The 17,465-nt window shown below is 41.0% G+C and overlaps 1 protein-coding gene across 4 annotated transcripts in view; it reads left to right on the forward strand.

Moving 5' to 3' along the window:
* Positions 1-17,465, forward strand: part of DIAPH2 (diaphanous related formin 2) — a 312,070-nt gene that overhangs the window by 16,708 nt on the left and 277,897 nt on the right. For 2 of the 4 annotated variants that reach the window (XM_053274419.1, XM_053274420.1), the window contains exons 2-4: positions 4,490-4,666; positions 7,703-7,807; positions 13,983-14,003. In XM_053274419.1, the coding sequence (XP_053130394.1) occupies positions 4,490-4,666; positions 7,703-7,807; positions 13,983-14,003 (303 nt within the window). Of the gene's footprint in view, positions 1-2,068; positions 2,102-4,489; positions 4,667-7,702; positions 7,808-13,982; positions 14,004-17,465 lie in introns of all 4 variants that reach the window. The other 2 variants (XM_053274417.1, XM_053274418.1) reach the window with 2 other exon arrangements.

Here is a 17,465-nt window from a genome sequence, read left to right on the forward strand (position 1 = left end):
CATGTGTGTTAGCTTTGTTTATGTAGTGATCCATTAGTACTACAAAGCTTGGAATAAAAGCCTTTTGTAAGGCCGGAAAAGAAATAGAATTCTTAATGTGTGTGTTCTTCCACCTACCCCAGTCCAAAATTTGGTGGGGGAGGGCGGGTGGGTGGGGGAAGAATAATTGCTTAGCTGTTAAGTGGATTGTTTTTTCAGTCTCCGAACAGTGGTGAAATCGTGTTACACTTCCCCTTTTTCAGACTGCAGTTTTAGTTCTGTATAGGGTGAATGTACTTGGTAGAGAAATGGACAATGTTGTGACATAAACTTCGTTCTTGTTGTGATCGTTTTTAACACATAGAGATCTTCAGTTTTCAGTGGCATTGTGAACTGCTTTTCAGCAGCTGCTTAGCCTTTCAAATAAAGGTGAATTTCATACTAGCTCTTGATCTCAGTTCTGCAATTAGAGCTAGATGAGAGTTCAGATGGTTAATGGAGCTAAACTGGAGTAAAAGTCATACTTCAGGGATACTAACTGTAATAATTGACTGGTTACAGCTTGAATTATGTATGCTTTCACATGGCAGCATTGATTGAACACTAAAGACTTGTTCTCCTGTCCCTGGAGAAGTTAATCTGTCATAGTTAAAAGCAAAGAAATGCAAGTTGTATTGTAATAGCTTTTTCTCTTGTTTGCTGAGGGCTTAAGAGTAAAGCATCAATCTATTTTACACTTTAAAGCAGTGCATAAAGCCTATTGGTATCAGTATTTAGATGGAACAACCCAATCCTAAACATGTTTCCTCTGAAGTGACTCGTGGAGTTCAGGGATAGGAGCTTGCTCCATCCACCCCATGTTGCCTGTGGGTGAGAGTGCTTAGAACGGGAGTCTGTCTTAGAATGGACAGTGGTGTTTCCAAACTCTGTTCTTGACTTGGCCAACAGAGAAACTTTTTGTGGTGTTTAAAAGTTTTATCTTTCTGAAGATTGAATTCTGAGTTCAGGCTCCATAGAACGGAAGAGAGCAAACCAAACTCTAATGATATTGCAACTTCCAAGTGTGTTGGTCAGTTTCCATCCCAGTAATGTAAATATCTTAAATAGGGTTGCAAAACAAAACAAAAAAATTGGAGTGCTCAAGCTCTTAAAAACTTCAGCCAGCATTCAAGAACTATGCAACTAGTTCTGTGGGCCAAGGGGCTCAGGTTAGAATTGCTTTCTCAGACATCAGTCCCACATTCTGCTTTTGAAACTCAGGGGAATCTTCAAAAACATTTGTGACGTAGCATAGAAGGGTTTTTCTCTGGGTGATTCCAACCAAGTAAATAAGTCACGGGATCCATAGAAACTTTTGTGTGAGCTTATTCTACATTTATCAGAAGTCGTTATTTCAGGTTTCAATCCAGAATGGTTTTCAGAGTAAACGTCTTCCATTGGCAACATGAATCTTTAAGTAATAGTTCCCTTGAGTAATTTTATTGGAGGAAAAAAACCCCTGGGGAGTATTTCTGTAAAGCTGCTCATCCTGCATTGTATTTTGTGTATGTCATTGATCAGGTATGCAAGTAGAGTTTCCAGAGTGAAGCCTGCTAATTAAAGTCTTTGTACTGTTGCACAAAAGCACAAGATCATGGCCTTCACTAGATGCCCACAGCAGCATGGGAGACTTGGGATATGCTACGGAACATGTGGGTGATACTACTAATAGTAATATTATTTCACCTTTCAAGCAAACAGTTCTCAAAATGGTTTAGATAGCAAAATAAAATCGTGAGCCCTTTTGGAACAGGGAACCATCTTAAACACACTCTCTCTCTCTCTCTCTCTCTCTCTCTCACACACACACACACACACACACACACACACACACACACACACACGAGACACATTTTACCTTTTGGTTTCCCCCTAGGAAGATATGGCTAGGAAGATATGGAAGCTAGGAAGATATGGGGCAATTATACCTCCCTTTTTTGTGAGAAAATAATAAAAACAAGGTTTGAAATATGAGAAACTGCTTGGGGTTTTAATGTCAATGTTAAAAGTGTTGGGTAACATACCTTTTTTCTCTTCTTGATTTGAATAGAACCTTCAGATAAAAACTTTGGCAGATGATGTGGTAAGATTCTCCAGTGCTTGGGTTTGTGTTTCTCTAGTGCATGCTGCTTGTGTTGCATCAGACTGTGGTCAGTGAAACATGAAATGCTCTGCTGGGTGACTTGCATCTTCCTATGAGGAGGCTAGCTTTAGACAAGATTCCCTACCATTTGGCTAAAAGACCCCATCTACCTTGTCTCATATCCCCCCCCCCCCCGAGTTCTTCTTCCACCATAATCATTCACAGACCTGGACACTTCTAAGCCAGCGTGGTGTAGTGGTTAGAGTGCTGGACTAGGACCGGAGAGACCCGGGTTCAAATCCCCATTCAGCTATTTAACTAGCTGGGTGACTCTGGGCCAGTCACTTCTCTCTCAGCCTAACCTACTTCACAAGGTTGTTGTGAAAGAGAAACTCGAGTATGTAGTACACTGCTCTGGGCTCCTTGGAGAAAGAGTGGGATATAAATGTAAAAAAAACACACACAAAAAAACTCCTGACAGCCTAGACCTTCATATGTGGATGTGAGTGCAGTAAGAATATCTGTCTGAAGCAATATGTAATAAGTAATAAGGTCACTCTAGAGCAGTAAAGGCCAATCTCTGGGGTGTGAGTGAAGGGAAGAGAGCTGGTCTTGTGGTAACAAGCATGACTTGTCCCCTTAGCTAAACAGGTGCTGCCCTAGTTGCATATGAATGGGAGACTAGACGTGTGATCACTGTAAGATATTCCCCTCGGGATGGAGCCGCTCTGGGGAGAGCAGAAGGTTCCAAGAAGGTTCCCTCCCTGGCAGCATCTCCAAGATAGGACTGAGAGAGACTCCTGCCTGCAGCCTTGCAGAAGCCGCTGCCAGTCTGTGAAGACAATACTGAGCTAGATGGACCCATGGTCTGACTCAGTCTATGGCAGCTTCCGATGTTCCTTTTTGCCAAGCTCCACAAATGAAGGCCAAAGGGCCAGCCCTCTGTTTCTGGATGTGGCTTTTGCCTCTACAGGCAACAGTGTCAAGGAGGGTCTGAGAAGGGCCTGATTACCTGTTGTATCCTGCCCCACGAGCCCTCTAGATCCCCTCCAGCTGTATCACTCACCCCTACAGCCTATACTACTTGTGGCATGTTTATCACAGGTTGGTTGTGAATGATGTTCTAGAACATATCTTAATGAAATATTTAGTTACAGCCCAGTTATTTCAGTATCCATGAAGAATGCTGAAGCTATTCTAAGAAGCTGGCCAGCTCTCCGATTCTTGATCCAGCAGCATGTGTACAGGGCAGGGTGGACACACTTCCGCGGTGTAATCCTCCCTTCCCTTGCAAGGCCGTTGCTGTGCCTGGCACACTACACTGCAGCCAGGCAATCCATACAAAGCAGAGGTCCTTGCCTGTTTCCTTCAATAGCATTACCAGCCTCTCTTTATTTCGGGTGCCTTAGTAGGCAGTCTAGGAGAAGCAGGAGCATTGTATTCACTTTTTACTAATATATATGCCAGCATGCATGCACTGTTGAAAAGAACAAACTGACTTAACCATTCTAACATTACCCTCAACTAATGTCTATTAACTTTACATAAGGGCTTTGGATGCAGTATAATGGCTAACTTGTTTTTTTTACAATAATTTGCACGAAAGAGACTGTACTTAAACCCTACAATGATTTTAAGATATTTTAAACCAAGCTTCTAATGAGCAACAAAAACAAATCTGCCATCTGGCTATATCAAGTATAAATGTGCACCAATCTGCAATTTGATGAGAACTGGATGTTCCTTTTAGCTATGAGAAATATCCATACAGGTAGGGCTGTGTGTTTGCACTGTGGTTCTGTGAATGTGCCCCACAAGCATGGAATCTGATGTGGAGCAGAACGAGCACATGGAGAAGAGGCTGGTTTCTTACATGAAATGACGCAGGCAACACCTGCTGAAATCTCATAAGCCAAAGAGGTGGTGTGCCTTGTCTGCTTTCCTGCTCCTCCGATGCAAAGCAAATGCATTTGTGCAAAATAAGCATATTTGCTTAGTTTGCATACTATATACCGATTTGCAGAACGAGGTTTTTCTTGATTCAGAACTTGGGTAAATTTTGTGTAGAGTTGTTGGGCTCTTCAGTTGATGTTGTTCTTAAACCCTGCACACAGCCTTGATCACAGGCAAGTGATCCCTACACATGAAGTTATTTGGTCTACCATTGCTTCTGATTCAAGGGAATACTTGAGTATAAATGGATTGCATTTTAAAGTAGAATAAATCCCATGTTTGGAAAAACATAGCTCTTGTAGTACAGTCTCGGAGTTCTAAGTGTATGGCTTCATTATCTTTGGCATGATTAATGTGGTGGCGATGCACAATATGATGAGTAAATGTGTCTCTGTATGTACTGACTGCTAAAGAAAACATTTGTTCTTTCCACAGCGTGACAGAATAACCAGTTTTAGGAAATCAGGTGTCAAAAAGGAGAAACTGTTAATTCAGCACCCCATTGACTCGCAGGCAACTATAAACGAACTGCCCATGGCTCAGCCACTCTATGATGAGCGTTCAATGAATTTGTCAGAAAAAGAAGTGATGGACCTGTTTGAAAAAATGATGGTAAGCATTTTGCCTAACCTGCAAGTTTGTACATGTACTATGAACAATAAGTAAAGTGAGACTTCTGTGTTTATCAGTGTTTCCGTTCTTATCGGTTGGTTGTTGACCCTCTGAGCAAAGAAGTTAATTCTCACTCCAGGACAAATGCAGACACTAATTAAATAATGCATGGAAAGGAGATAGATTGGGATCAGTATATGGGCACTCCAACATTGATTTAAACTTGGTTGTTTTGATGGAGGATTGAAAGGTGCATTATGGTTGCTGTGAGGGTTCTGCCAAAAATAAGAACTCGCTTGCTTTTTGATAGCTGTGGGTGGGTAACGGAGTAAAAGCAAAGTGTGCCGTGGAGTCGATTTCGACTCCTGGCGCCCGCAGCTCCTTGGGGTTGTCTTTGGTAGAATACAAGAGGGGTTTACTGTTGCCTCCTCCTGCGCAGTATGAGATGATGCCTTTCAGCATCTTCCTATATTGCTCCTGCCTAATATAGGTTTTTCCCATAGTCTAGGAAACATACTAGCGGGGATTCGAACCGGCAACCTTCAGCTTGTTAGTCAAGCATTTCCCCACTGCTCCACTTAAGGTGGTAGGGGTAATGGAGACTTCCATGCAATAACAGCCAGTCAGAGGAGGAGTACTTCAGCATATTGTGGCAGGGACAAGTATGAGCCAGCATAGGGAAGTCATTTTTGAGTGGCACCTAGATGGCCACTGTAACATGTTGCAGCCCTAAGCCCTGGAATAACCCCTCGCAACAATGCTCATGTGGATAAGAGAAAGCTCACTAACTCTTCCTGTCACATGACAGTGCATATTGGCCCTAAGGCCTCTAGTAGCAAAATGGTGGAGAACTTCAAAGCTTTTTCTGCATATCGACCTCCTCCTTAGAATGGCCTTTTCTCTACTTGCCATTTCAGACACTAACAATATTTGAAATGTCCGGTGCTACTTTTAATGAAGCTTAGGAGTCATTCTAGTTTGAGACAGCAGTCGCTTAGCCTCTAACTGGTCGTTTCCAGTGGCCGTTTGCCAGGTTGTGCCAAACAGTCGTGGCATTTTGGGAGACTGACTCTTATGTCTTTAGCCGAGAGCTCCTTTGGGCAGAAGCTCGCAGTGTGTGTGGTGATTGTTCCATTGTTTATAAACAACTAGTTATTTTTCTGTGCGAGCTGCTTTGAAAGCTTTTGTTGAAAAACTGCTTCTTTCTTGGGAATGCCAAAGCAGGTTATTTGCCTGCAGCTAAGAGCTATGTCAGCACACTGCCCCCTGTTAACTGGACATAATGTAGTGGAAATGCCATGCTTTAATCCACAATTAATTATTTAAGCAATTAATCATACTGTTTGACTTGATCCTTTATACAAATAACAAGCCTCTTTCCTTAACTGAAGTGCAAACTCTTCAGTGCAAGTGAATTGGAATACATTTATTTGCACTCACGTGGAGAGAACATAAGAACAGCCCTGCTGGTTCAGACCCAAGGCCCATAGAGGAGAGCTGGTCCTGTAGTTGCAAGCATGACTTGTCCCCCAAGCTAAGCAGGGTCCACCCTGGTTGCATATGAATGGGAGACCACATGTGAGCCCTGTAAGATATTCCCCTTGGGGGATGGAGCTGCTCTGGGAAGAGCAGAAGGTTTCAAGTTCCCTCCCTGGCAGCATCTCCAAGATAGGGCTGAGAGAGACTCCTGCCTGCAACCTTGGAGAAGCCACTGCCAGTCTGTGAAGACAATACTGATCTAGATAGACCAATGGTCTGACTCAGTATATGGCAGCTTCTTATGAATCCCATCTCTTCGGCTAGCACGCTGCAAAGGTGAGGAGTGATACCAATATCACCCTCCTCCTCCTCCTCATTATTATTATTATTATTATTATTATTATTATTATTTTGATTTCTATACTGCCCTTCAAAAATGGCTCAGGGCGGTTTACACAGAGAAATAATAAATAAATAAGATGGTTCCCTGTCCCCAAAGAGCTCACATTCTAAAAAGAAACATAAGACACACATCAGCAAGAGTCACTGGAGGTCCTGTGCTGGGGGTGGAGAGGGCCAGTTACTCTCCCCCTGCTAAATAAAGAGAATCACCATGTTAAAAGGTGCCTCCTTGCCTAGTTAGCAGAAGAAACGTATATCTTACTTTTACGTGGCTTAATGTATATCTTCCACTTCAGAATCCCAAGGAAACCTGTCACTTAGCACAAATTTCAGCTTTGTTTATGAAATAATTCCATAATCGCACAAGAATGCTACAGTATGCCATTTTGGATAGAGTTTACAAAAGAGGCCATGCAGATTGTATCCTAGCTTAAACAGCTCAGAACTTCTAATTTCAACTGAATTAAGTAGCGTATTCTTAAGAGTAGATGGCCAAATGTGGAGACTGTTGACGATCAAAATAATGTTGACTGATTTTCTCCAGTGACTGTCCAAAATGCGGAGACCAGCTCATGTGGGGCGAGCGCTTAATGGCTAGCAAAGGGCAGTTTAGGGCATTTATCATAGTTAAGTGGAACAAAATGGAGTATTATGCCCTATTTTTTAAAAAATGGAATGATGTGGTGCTAACCGCTCTGGTGGTGTACCCTTTTCTTTATAGTATTTTCTATCAATACTGAGTACATAGAGAAACTATGAAATTCTTTGATCTGGAACTTTATGGTGATCAGCTATATTGGGGAAATGTTGCTCACACTCTGTTAATCTATTAATTGCCTGTTCCTTTCACTATGGGTTGCAGATCATGTGCAGTTTGCTGTCTCCTTTTCCTCCTGTTGCTAAGCCTTGAGTAGGAAAGTATGCATGCATGCAGTTTCTTCCTCCAATGAATAAAAAGGGTTTAAGGGGTGCATTAGATCTATTCCTGTAAATGGATTAGGGTAACGATGTTAAACAACCTGTCTGGAGTAAACCAATCATCTCTGCTCCTTCGTTAAATGTGGAGCAATTCTTAGCATCTGTAGTCACAAAGATTAACTTAAAACTATGAAGTAATAAACAAATCCTCGTAATGTTATGCCTGTTTATTTACAGGAAGACATGAACCTCAATGAAGAACGAAAAGCTCCTTTAAGGAATAAGGACTTGACGACAAAACGTGAGATGGTTGTCCAGTACATTTCTGCAACTGCCAAATCTGTAAGTAGGAAGCCTCCCTACACCACAAGATAGGTCAGACTAATACGCTTAGCATCATCTGCAGTTTTCAACTCAAATCTTCAGATTTCTGCTTCAATTTACCCTTCCTAGAGTGCTTACAAAGCTTTCTTCATAAAATCCTTTAAAATGCCTTCAACGATGGATAAAAGCCTTAATTAGAATGTATTACATATCTCAACTGCTCAGTAATCTGAAACATGATGCTGTCTTTACTGTAAACCAATAAGTATCCTAAATCCACTGCTCTAGAATAATCGGGGCTTTTCACAGTATCTCTTGCACAGTTAAGCACAAACTTGGAGATGCTGATAGGACTGTTAAAGCAAGGTGTAAAAGTTATCCTAACTCCCCGAGCATATTCTGTGCTACTCTCACTGATGCCCTAGATTCAGCACCATTGAAAATAAAGGCTGGGATCAAAGAACCATACACTCAGCTCTGTGTTTAGTATAGAGTTCAGATCCCTTCATCCCAAAGGCAGAACCTCATACTGCCTGATAGGATTGCTTCACTAAACCCTCTGATGCAGCAAGGAACTGCTTTGGGGTGAGAAACTCTTTTGCCCATTCACCACCGCTTGCACATACCTAAGGGACCTCTTGAATTCTGAAAGAATTAATGGAAAGTGGTTCAGATCTAAAGTTACTTCATTTTAGTGACTCAACACATGTGTGACTGCCTGAATTGACAGCATTATATCTAGTATGAAGCTTTATTTTGTACACAATAAATTGCTGACTCTCAGAAGCATGGGACAGTATGTGCTTGTGACTGTCTTATGATCTAGGCTTTGGAACGGCACAATAACTCATATTCCAAAGCTTGGAAGCTCTACATTGTTAGTGTTGCAAATGCCACATTTAGTTCATTTGTTTTGGCATTTGACATGGGGAACCTGTAAAGACCCCTAGGTAAAGTGGTGTGCTGAAGTTCTTTGTTAAAAGGACGAGGGGGAAAGTGTTGCATTTTCCCATTGGACACAGCCTTTGTTTGCTTTTATCAACATAAACTGAATTGAGACTTCCAGTGGAAAATATAGCTACTGCAGAACATAGGTTGAATTGTGTAGGCAGACTGACATTACTGTCCTTAAATATGTTTACTTAAAAGTGATACTGCTTTTTGAAATTACTATAATTATGAATTCTTACTTCGAAGTAAAAGTATCCAGAATTATGAATGAATTTATTATTACAGTCAGAGACCAGCCATCAAAAAATAAAATGGAAAATAAAATTAAAGTAAAATCAAATCAGAAACAGGACTGGGTAATAGAGTATCAAAACATATACAGACAGAGGTCTCAGTGACAATCCATCAACTGCTCGCGTCTTGGTTTGCCTGCTTCGGCACAGAATCTGGCTACCCCAGCTGGAATGGCTACATACTGGTCTGCCAGAAGAAAGGAAGTCTAATAGTCTTCTGATTGACCTGGCATGTTTTTTTATAAGTGGTTCGATCCAGGCAATGTGAATGTCCCTTAATATTAACAGTATAAAAGCACATGTGAGATGGGCTCCGTATTGCCCGAACCGCATGGACATAGCCAGTTCCTAAGCAGTATTCTCTTAAATCTGCCATCCAAAATGGCAGAAGGCAGGGCATGAAACCGTGCCAGTGAGAAACTGTGCCGCGCTCTCTTCTGGTTTAGAGTAGTCAAATTTGTAAGGTATGCCCCTGGCTGAGGGTGGTATGAGAAACCACCGGGAATGCTACTGAGGTTAACAAGACTTAAATCAGATTGCTTGTCCATATCCACAATACGTGGTTTAATAATTGCTTTGGCGGTGTCATGTCCCAATGAAAGTAGATACTGTGGAGAGAGGCCATATCTGCCCAATTTATCATGGAGGCTCTTACACCAATTAGAATGGAACTAATCTTTCAATACCAGGGGGGACAGGCCCTAAATGCAAAAATATAATTTGAGCCAGTAATTAAATGTGTGAAGCCACCCCTGGGCCTTGACTCTGGTTAAACCCACCTCTAAGCGTAGGGTGACATTTGAAACACATCTAGGCATCTGGAACAAGGCATGAAGGAATCCAGACTGAACAACTTCCATGGGTTTGAAGCTGCAGGTGGAACAGATCTGGACCCCACATAGCATCTGTGCCAATGTTTTGGCCTGGTATACCTTGACAGCTGCTGGGATAAAATAGCCCCCTCTAGTATGGGCATAGTTTAATACAGCAGATGGCACTGCTCTGTGCACTTGTTGCAGCATGTTCGCATTGTGTACCCCATGTACCATTTGCGTGGAAAACTATGCCCAAGTACTTATAGTTCCTAATCTGCTCCTGCTAGTTTGCCATTTGCATTCTTAGTCTTTTGGGTATTTGCCAAAAGACAGAAAGGTTATGGTATTTATGACTAGAGACTCATCTTTTCAGAATTGTGTACGTCCGTGTAGTGCTCTTCTCATGCCAACCGATGTCCTTGATAGGATAGCCGCATCGTCGGCATAAAGTAGGATTGAGATGGGTCTGCCTGCTAGCTTAGGCTGCTGAAGGTTGGGATTATCCAGAAGGGGAGTATTCAGAATTAGTTTTCATCTATCTTAACACTTTCCAGCACAAAGAGTTTCCAGTGCATTGGTTACCTTCTCATTTTATTGAAAAGGTGTCTCCATTTCAGGGTAGTGCATGAAGTTTACCTCCAATTCCTTTTGCTGTTATGGCACTTCTGTTTAACTGCTGCTGAGTGTCTAAAGTCACACTTTGCAGTCCTACCAAAACAGAGTATAGCTGCATGTTTTCTAATTTTCCTTGGTATCTAAGGGCAGAAATATGTTTCAAGTGATAAGTGAAATTTGCCACTAGCCTAACTTCACTAGAATTACATGATGCACAGGGTCTTGCTTTGAAATTCCAATGAATCTTTTCCCAATTTAGTACTTGAGTTATTGTTCATAGTAAACTGCTTTGGGAAACCCAAGCGTGCATATTCAGTACTGTTTTTCAAATACCTAAAGGCAGAAACGTAATCATTCTACACAACTAAATCTGAGTGCAAAATGCAGATAACAGTACATGAATAATCATGTGTTATGTTAAAATGAAGTAGTAAATGAGATTATGTTTGTGTTTGCCCAATTTGTTTATAAATATGGAGCTGAGTGGAGATAACTCAGAAAGAATCGTAAATACACAGCTTAAAACATGCAAACTGTGCAACAGCACACATAATCAAACTTAAACACACAACTATATTTACTGGCAATAACATGTTCTTGCCAGTTGATCTCTTGAGTGAAGATACAGAAAGCTGAATCTGCTTTATTAAATAGACATACAGATTTTATGGACATGTCTCAAAAATCCAGAGTTGAAGGCATTGCATCCGACACAGTGTAATAATGCAGTGCACAGCTTCTTGAAAAACAAGTCTAGGGTTATAATTGACATACTGTGTTTACCCAAATCAAAGATGACTCTGAATTTAAGATGATCCCCTTTAAAAAGTAGTGGATAAATACAAGTTATACCTGAATTTACTCAATCTATCATCTTTATTACGGTCCAAGACCAGCATAAGATAGAACAATAGAGTATGATTCAAAAACAAATTTTGGAATAGTAAGATCATATTACCTACATTTACTCAAAAGGAACAGGGCTCTGAATTAAATGAGGCCTCCTGATTTCTCTGAGATATGACCTTATCTTGGATTTGGGTAAATTTAGTATTTTCTTGGACTTCATCTGGAATTTGTAGTATTGATTAGTGCTTGGCAACAGAAAATGTTCCTCAAACAAAATAAGCAAAATGTTGAGCTGTGCTTTGTTGTGAACCACAATTGTGTTTGGGGGAAAACACAACAATTGTGGTTATGAAACACTGCTATGGCTGCATTAATACACTTCGTGTTAACCAGCATTCATACAGGCCCTTCCTATAATAAGCCAGTTAACTAGTCATATTTATTTTCATACAACAATAAATGTGTAAGCTAGTGTAATTGATAGGCGTGGATTGGGAGACGTCTCAAATCTCTAAGCTAGGGAAGGTAGCCTCTGGCAAGTTGCTGTGTCTCCACTTAACTTATTGTTAGGATGAAACAGGACCACCAACATACAGAGGAAGGCCAGGGCATAAGGAATTAAATACACTTAATATGTACAGGCAGGATTGTAAAGTTCATGGTAAAACATTTGAACATTCAAAACATATGTAGAGTGTACCTCTTCCAGGAGCTTGCTAATTTCTGTTCAGTGTTATTGGTTCTTGCTGATCTTCTAACAGATTCTATTTTTTTTTCCTTGTCCTTCAGTCACGAAAGGCCAATGTGCACCAAAATTTAACATAGGTTTCATATGCATTAAAAACTGACCTGCTGATCTAACTTTGCAACACTTCTTGGTCTACAGTAATTATGGGCAGAAGGCAGCTGTATGCTGTCTGATGTTTCTGCTCAAGGCAGATGATGTGGATGAGTGACTATCTGTTTCTTGAATTGTAACTATATAATAATGTAAGTGTTAGCATGGCTACAAAAGCGAGAAAAGGTGTACTAGCTTTATCAGTACAGAGCCAGGAGTGTTGATGTATCAGACATGTTCAACAGAAAATTAGTTTGAGAGAGTCTATGAAGGATGTTACTTCTCCATCCAAATCTAGACTAGCAAAGTTATTGCTAGAGTAAGTTGGTATCCAGTTACTCCAAAATGGTGCTTTAGTGTCAGTGTAATAACGAAAAGGCTGACTTGACATGAAAGGGCAGTGCTTTCAAAAAGTTAGTGGTAAAATTGTCCAGCAAAGGGTATATTGCTGATTGACTTGGGTGCTCTTTCAAAACAAAGAGAACACCAGGCAGCACAGTTAATAATTTCTACTGGTAGGTTTGGGCAGGGGGATGCTTTATTTCACTGGCTATAGAGCAAATCTAGTAGATTAACATAGTAACTTCTTGGTGGATATTTGCCCTGTCATGTGAAAAGGACTCATTCTGAGAAGTGCTTGGGAACAGTAGTAAGGGAGAGGTATAGACATCTCACATTCAGAGGTATGAAGGGCTTTGCCCAGTGTTGAAGCACCAATTTAATAGTTTGCATCTGCATGTAGCATGTGTTCCTCTTCCTATCTTTTTTTCCTGACATAAAGTCTGTATATGTATACAAAAACTGTGGTACAAAATCCATATACGTATACTGTATATGTATACAAAATCCTCCATATGGCTCATCTCTACAGCCCCAAAGGACTTGGGAGATGTCATGTTGATTCCTGAACTCCCACTTGCATGTTTTTTGGGGGAGAAGAGAAGCCATGTGGGTGGGACCTTTGGGAAGCTGGCATTGGGGCCAATATGTCTGCACCTACATTACTTCTCCTGTGTAGCTGTCACAGGGTTGCTTCCCATGGTTAATATCTGAAGGCTTTAAGGTTGGGGAGGTCTGGTTACGGTTGCCACAGACTCGGTTACTGGTGACCCGAAACCGGGCCTTTTCTAGGGTTGCCCTGGGACTTTGGAATGTGCTTCCTAACAAAATTAGAGCCTCTTCTTCTCTGGATGTTTTTAAGAAGGACCTGGAAGCATACCTGTTTAGTCAGGCTTTTGGCTTATAGTTCTAAAGTTGTTTTGAAAATCTTTGGACAGCCAATTAGCACAATGCTTATATTCAGTGTAGTGGTGAATAGTACACAGTATTCACATTCTTGCTATAGTAGGACTAGCAAACTATTCTCAAAATAGTGAGATGTATACAAATAAAGTTAATCCTTAATCCTTTCTATGTATTATTGAAATCATTGAGGCAAGTTGTGACTATCTTAAGTCCCATTAATGTAGATCAGAATTTACTTGCTCTGGTTACAACCCCCAAAGTGCCTAATTTTGACTGTAGCTGTTAAAATGTTTGCCTAATAAATGAACATATTGAGAGAATGTGAACACAGGAACTAATATACAAATCATTAGCCAAGTCAGTGTCTCTTTTATTATATTAAAATATTATGGATGCAGACAAAATACTGCTTGTAATCTAAGCTTCCACAGTTTGAGGAAAAGATGAATGTTTTCTATGTCTATTAAATATCTAATAGTTACTAACTGCTGAGCACATAGCTAGTTGTGTGAAATGCTTCAGCTTACTAATTTCTGCTTTTGTTTGGTTTCTTTTTATCTCTACTCTCCACTGATCACTGCATGCAGATTATCGGAAGTAAAGTTCCGGTGAGTACAAATGTAGCCTTTCGCAACTTGCAGATGCATGATATAACACATGAGGAGAAGAATGTGCAGATCTGTGATTCTACTTTATATTGGCCTCTTGCATGTCTCTTTAGTGGAGTATTGTGGATTTTATTGTACTATAAAACAGTATAATTCAGGGGTTCCTGAATGTGGGGGTCTCCAGATGTCTGTGGACTACAACTCCCATGATCTCCAGCCTTTGAGAACCCCTAGTAAAACTGCATCATGTCATGAGAAGCATTGTTTGCCCATGACATTTCAGGAGAAAAAGTGAAGGAGCTGGTTGCCAGGAAGAGCAGCAGCACTGGAAGGGTTTCTGCTGCTATGGTTCATGTTTCCCCCCGCCCCCCCAGTTAAGCAAAAAAGTCCAAGCACGTGAGCTTCCTCATGCCTCCCACAAAACAATCAGATATTCAACTTTTTTGTTTTCTGCCAAAGGGTGACGAAAATAGGGAGGAGGCCAATAATCAGCCAGCTCTAATTCAGACATGGTGGAAAACTGAACAGCACTTCAAAGAAGAACTTAAAACACAATAAAGCCCGCAAGTGTGTCGCACTGGGACCTTAAATTGCATATTCCTTCTTGGAATTGGACTGCTTCCATTTTTAGTACCTGGCACTGTAAATATTGCAGCGCTGCTGAGGTGCCTGTGTGTGCCTACCCCAGTGTGAAATCCTGTTTCATATCCTCACGTGTTTGCAAACTGTGGTTAAAAATAAACTGAGAAATGCCAGTTTCAGAGGTTGCTCCCAGTGCTGGCTGTTTCTAAACATGGATGGAAGCTTGACCGGTGGCAGGGTGGGCTGGGCTTGGGGAGACATGTAAGCCCGAGGCTGTTGATCTTCACACTAATCCATAGTTTTGCATGATATCTGGAACAGCCCTGTCTGTTTTTAGAGAGATGGGTTAAAACTCATTGAATAATCAGGTTCTTGGTAGCATTTCAATAAAATGTTAACATTTGGGGAAAGTGGCTGGCAAGCTGCCAATGTTGATCTGAAAATAAGAAAAAAGGTAATCTGACTCCTGTTGGCTGGCTGTCAGCAAGCGAAGCTTGATGCATTTTAAAATGCAACATATTGATGCAAAGAACCCTTGTAAAGAAGGCAAAAGGATTTGCAGTGCTTCCATGCCAAGCTGTTCATGGTTCCCTCCTTCTGCCCCTCCATCGTGACTGTACCAGGTCCTTACGTTGTATTCAAAGATGTTTCTGAAGCTGTCCCTGACTTCTGACCATGCTACTCTGTTTTGGGGAAGAAGAGACTGAACATTTTTCTGTCCAGCCCTCACTGTAATGCAGTGTCACAGTTAGCATTACCATGAGTTTTTCCTCCTCAATTTATTTCCATATGCCTTGTATGTATGTCCCAACGTGTAATATATTTGCTTTTCTTAGTATATATCCCACACAGAAGTCTACAGTATTAGTCACTTGGAGTGCATTCCAATAGATTATTTCCAAGATAATTTCTAGGTGCCCATCTTTCCACCCTGCCTCCTGGTCCCTACGCTTGTATGTCTGTATGTTCTGCTAAGCATGGTGCAACCTAATCAGAATGGATCCGGTACTGTGGCCATTAGAAACCAGCCATCCTTCGACTAGAGTGGAATAAAGAGCCCATATATTCACCTGCTGCTGGCTGTGACTTATTTTTTTACTCTCACAGTAGGCTAGTTAGAGGTAGTAGTATTTTTTTTTTAACAAAAAGTCGGGAAAGGGAGTGCCGGGAGGAGGGTATTTGTAGTATGGAGTAGTAGAGTTCTGTGGGGTAACTGGGCAGGCACTTGTCTGTCTTTTATGGCAGTCCATACTAATTGCTTTAGATTGTGAGCCCTTTCGGGACAGTGATAAGCATTTCTCTGGAATTGCTGGGGCCCACAAATTAGGGTGGGCCAGAAGTATAATAAACCTTCTCCTTCCTGAAAAGTGTGAGTTTGTCTAAGACAGTTTTACATAATACTGTTCTTGTCTTTATTACTTGCATTGGCAATTCTGAAGCCTTCAGCAGCAATTGTGAATTGAAGACACTGACATGCCACAGATGAACACTGAACTTCATTTTAATAACTTGTATTACAGGTTATACATTTTAATTGTAACAAAGACAGAATAGTCTGAGTAAATGTCAGATGCAGTCTTTTAATTACTAGGTCCCTTGCTTGCATGATTCCATTCTTAAACTCTTAAAATATTGGGTGATTTAAGAAATAAGCACTCATCTATGCATTTCTGTGCAGTTCATTACAGATACAGATAAGCAACTAAATAAAATGGCAGCTGAAACACCTTTTCATTCTTCCCATGTCTGAATAGTGTATTAAAAGCAACAGGACCAAGCGTTAACATGTCAAATTAGCATGTCTATAGCTAAAGAAGATGAACAGGGTAATGCTGATAGGTTGCTGCAAGCGGAAAGAAGTTTGGGAGACAGTAATCCTGTTAAGAATTATCCTCTATGAACTGTGTTAGGAATTGGAATATTCAGGTGAAAGGCTTTGAAAATGGATTTTGAAAGCCATCTTTCAAGAACAGGAGCTTTAAAAGATCTGAAAAGGAAGATATACTTGAATTACTATCACATACTTACAAATAAAGCTATAACCATAATAATTGGAGCATTTGGGATAGGGTGTCTGCTTATGTGATATCCCCTCCTGATGACAAAATCAAGCATGCATATATTGCTTCAGAAAGTTCTCCAGGAGTTGCTTTGTGCCATCTCTGTTTATGTAGTTCACAAGTCCGCTTGAATGCATGGGAGTGGGGGGTGGGGATTCTAGCTCCAATGAAAATCTATGTTTTAGCTTATTGGCAGGTCTCTGGGGATGCTGAAAGCTTTAGATCCTGGATACTTAGTGATAAGTCCCAAACAAACTCTAGACAGCTCCATAATTAATGCAAATTGCTGCATATTTAGGGCAGTTTCTAGGGAAAGGGAGTAATAGAGTACGAACTTTAAAAAATAAAAATCTTCTAGCTTCTTAGTCTTGCAGTTTTATGCAAAAGCCACTGGGCAATATCCAGACTAAGTCATGACTAATTATGATTGAAATCAGTGAGAAAAGTCAGGACTAGTGTAGACCCCATTTATTTCAATGGAAATCAGTCCTGGCTAACTTAGTCCAGATGCTGCCATTTGATTTTGGGGTAAAGGGCCATGTGGTGGCTTAGTGGCATGGTGGTGGTTGCTTTTGTGAGGCAGAATCCTACATAAGTGATTGAAAGGGGAAACACCTGGGGGAGGGTGATGCAAATTCTCCCTAATAGCAGCATCACTTGCCCGACATAGTAAGGGTATTCATTCACCTGTGCAGCCTAATCCAGGCTTGGGCAACCCAGCCTGGGTTCAGCTGTGTAAGAAGTCCCAGGATCCAGTGCTGCCCACCTTTTTGTTCTAGCCTGTAACCCTGATTCTGGGTGTGTGTGTGACACAGAGTTG

The sequence above is a fragment of the Hemicordylus capensis genome, chromosome 11 (assembly GCF_027244095.1).
Source record: "Hemicordylus capensis ecotype Gifberg chromosome 11, rHemCap1.1.pri, whole genome shotgun sequence".
Taxonomy (NCBI): Eukaryota; Metazoa; Chordata; class Lepidosauria; order Squamata; family Cordylidae; genus Hemicordylus; species Hemicordylus capensis.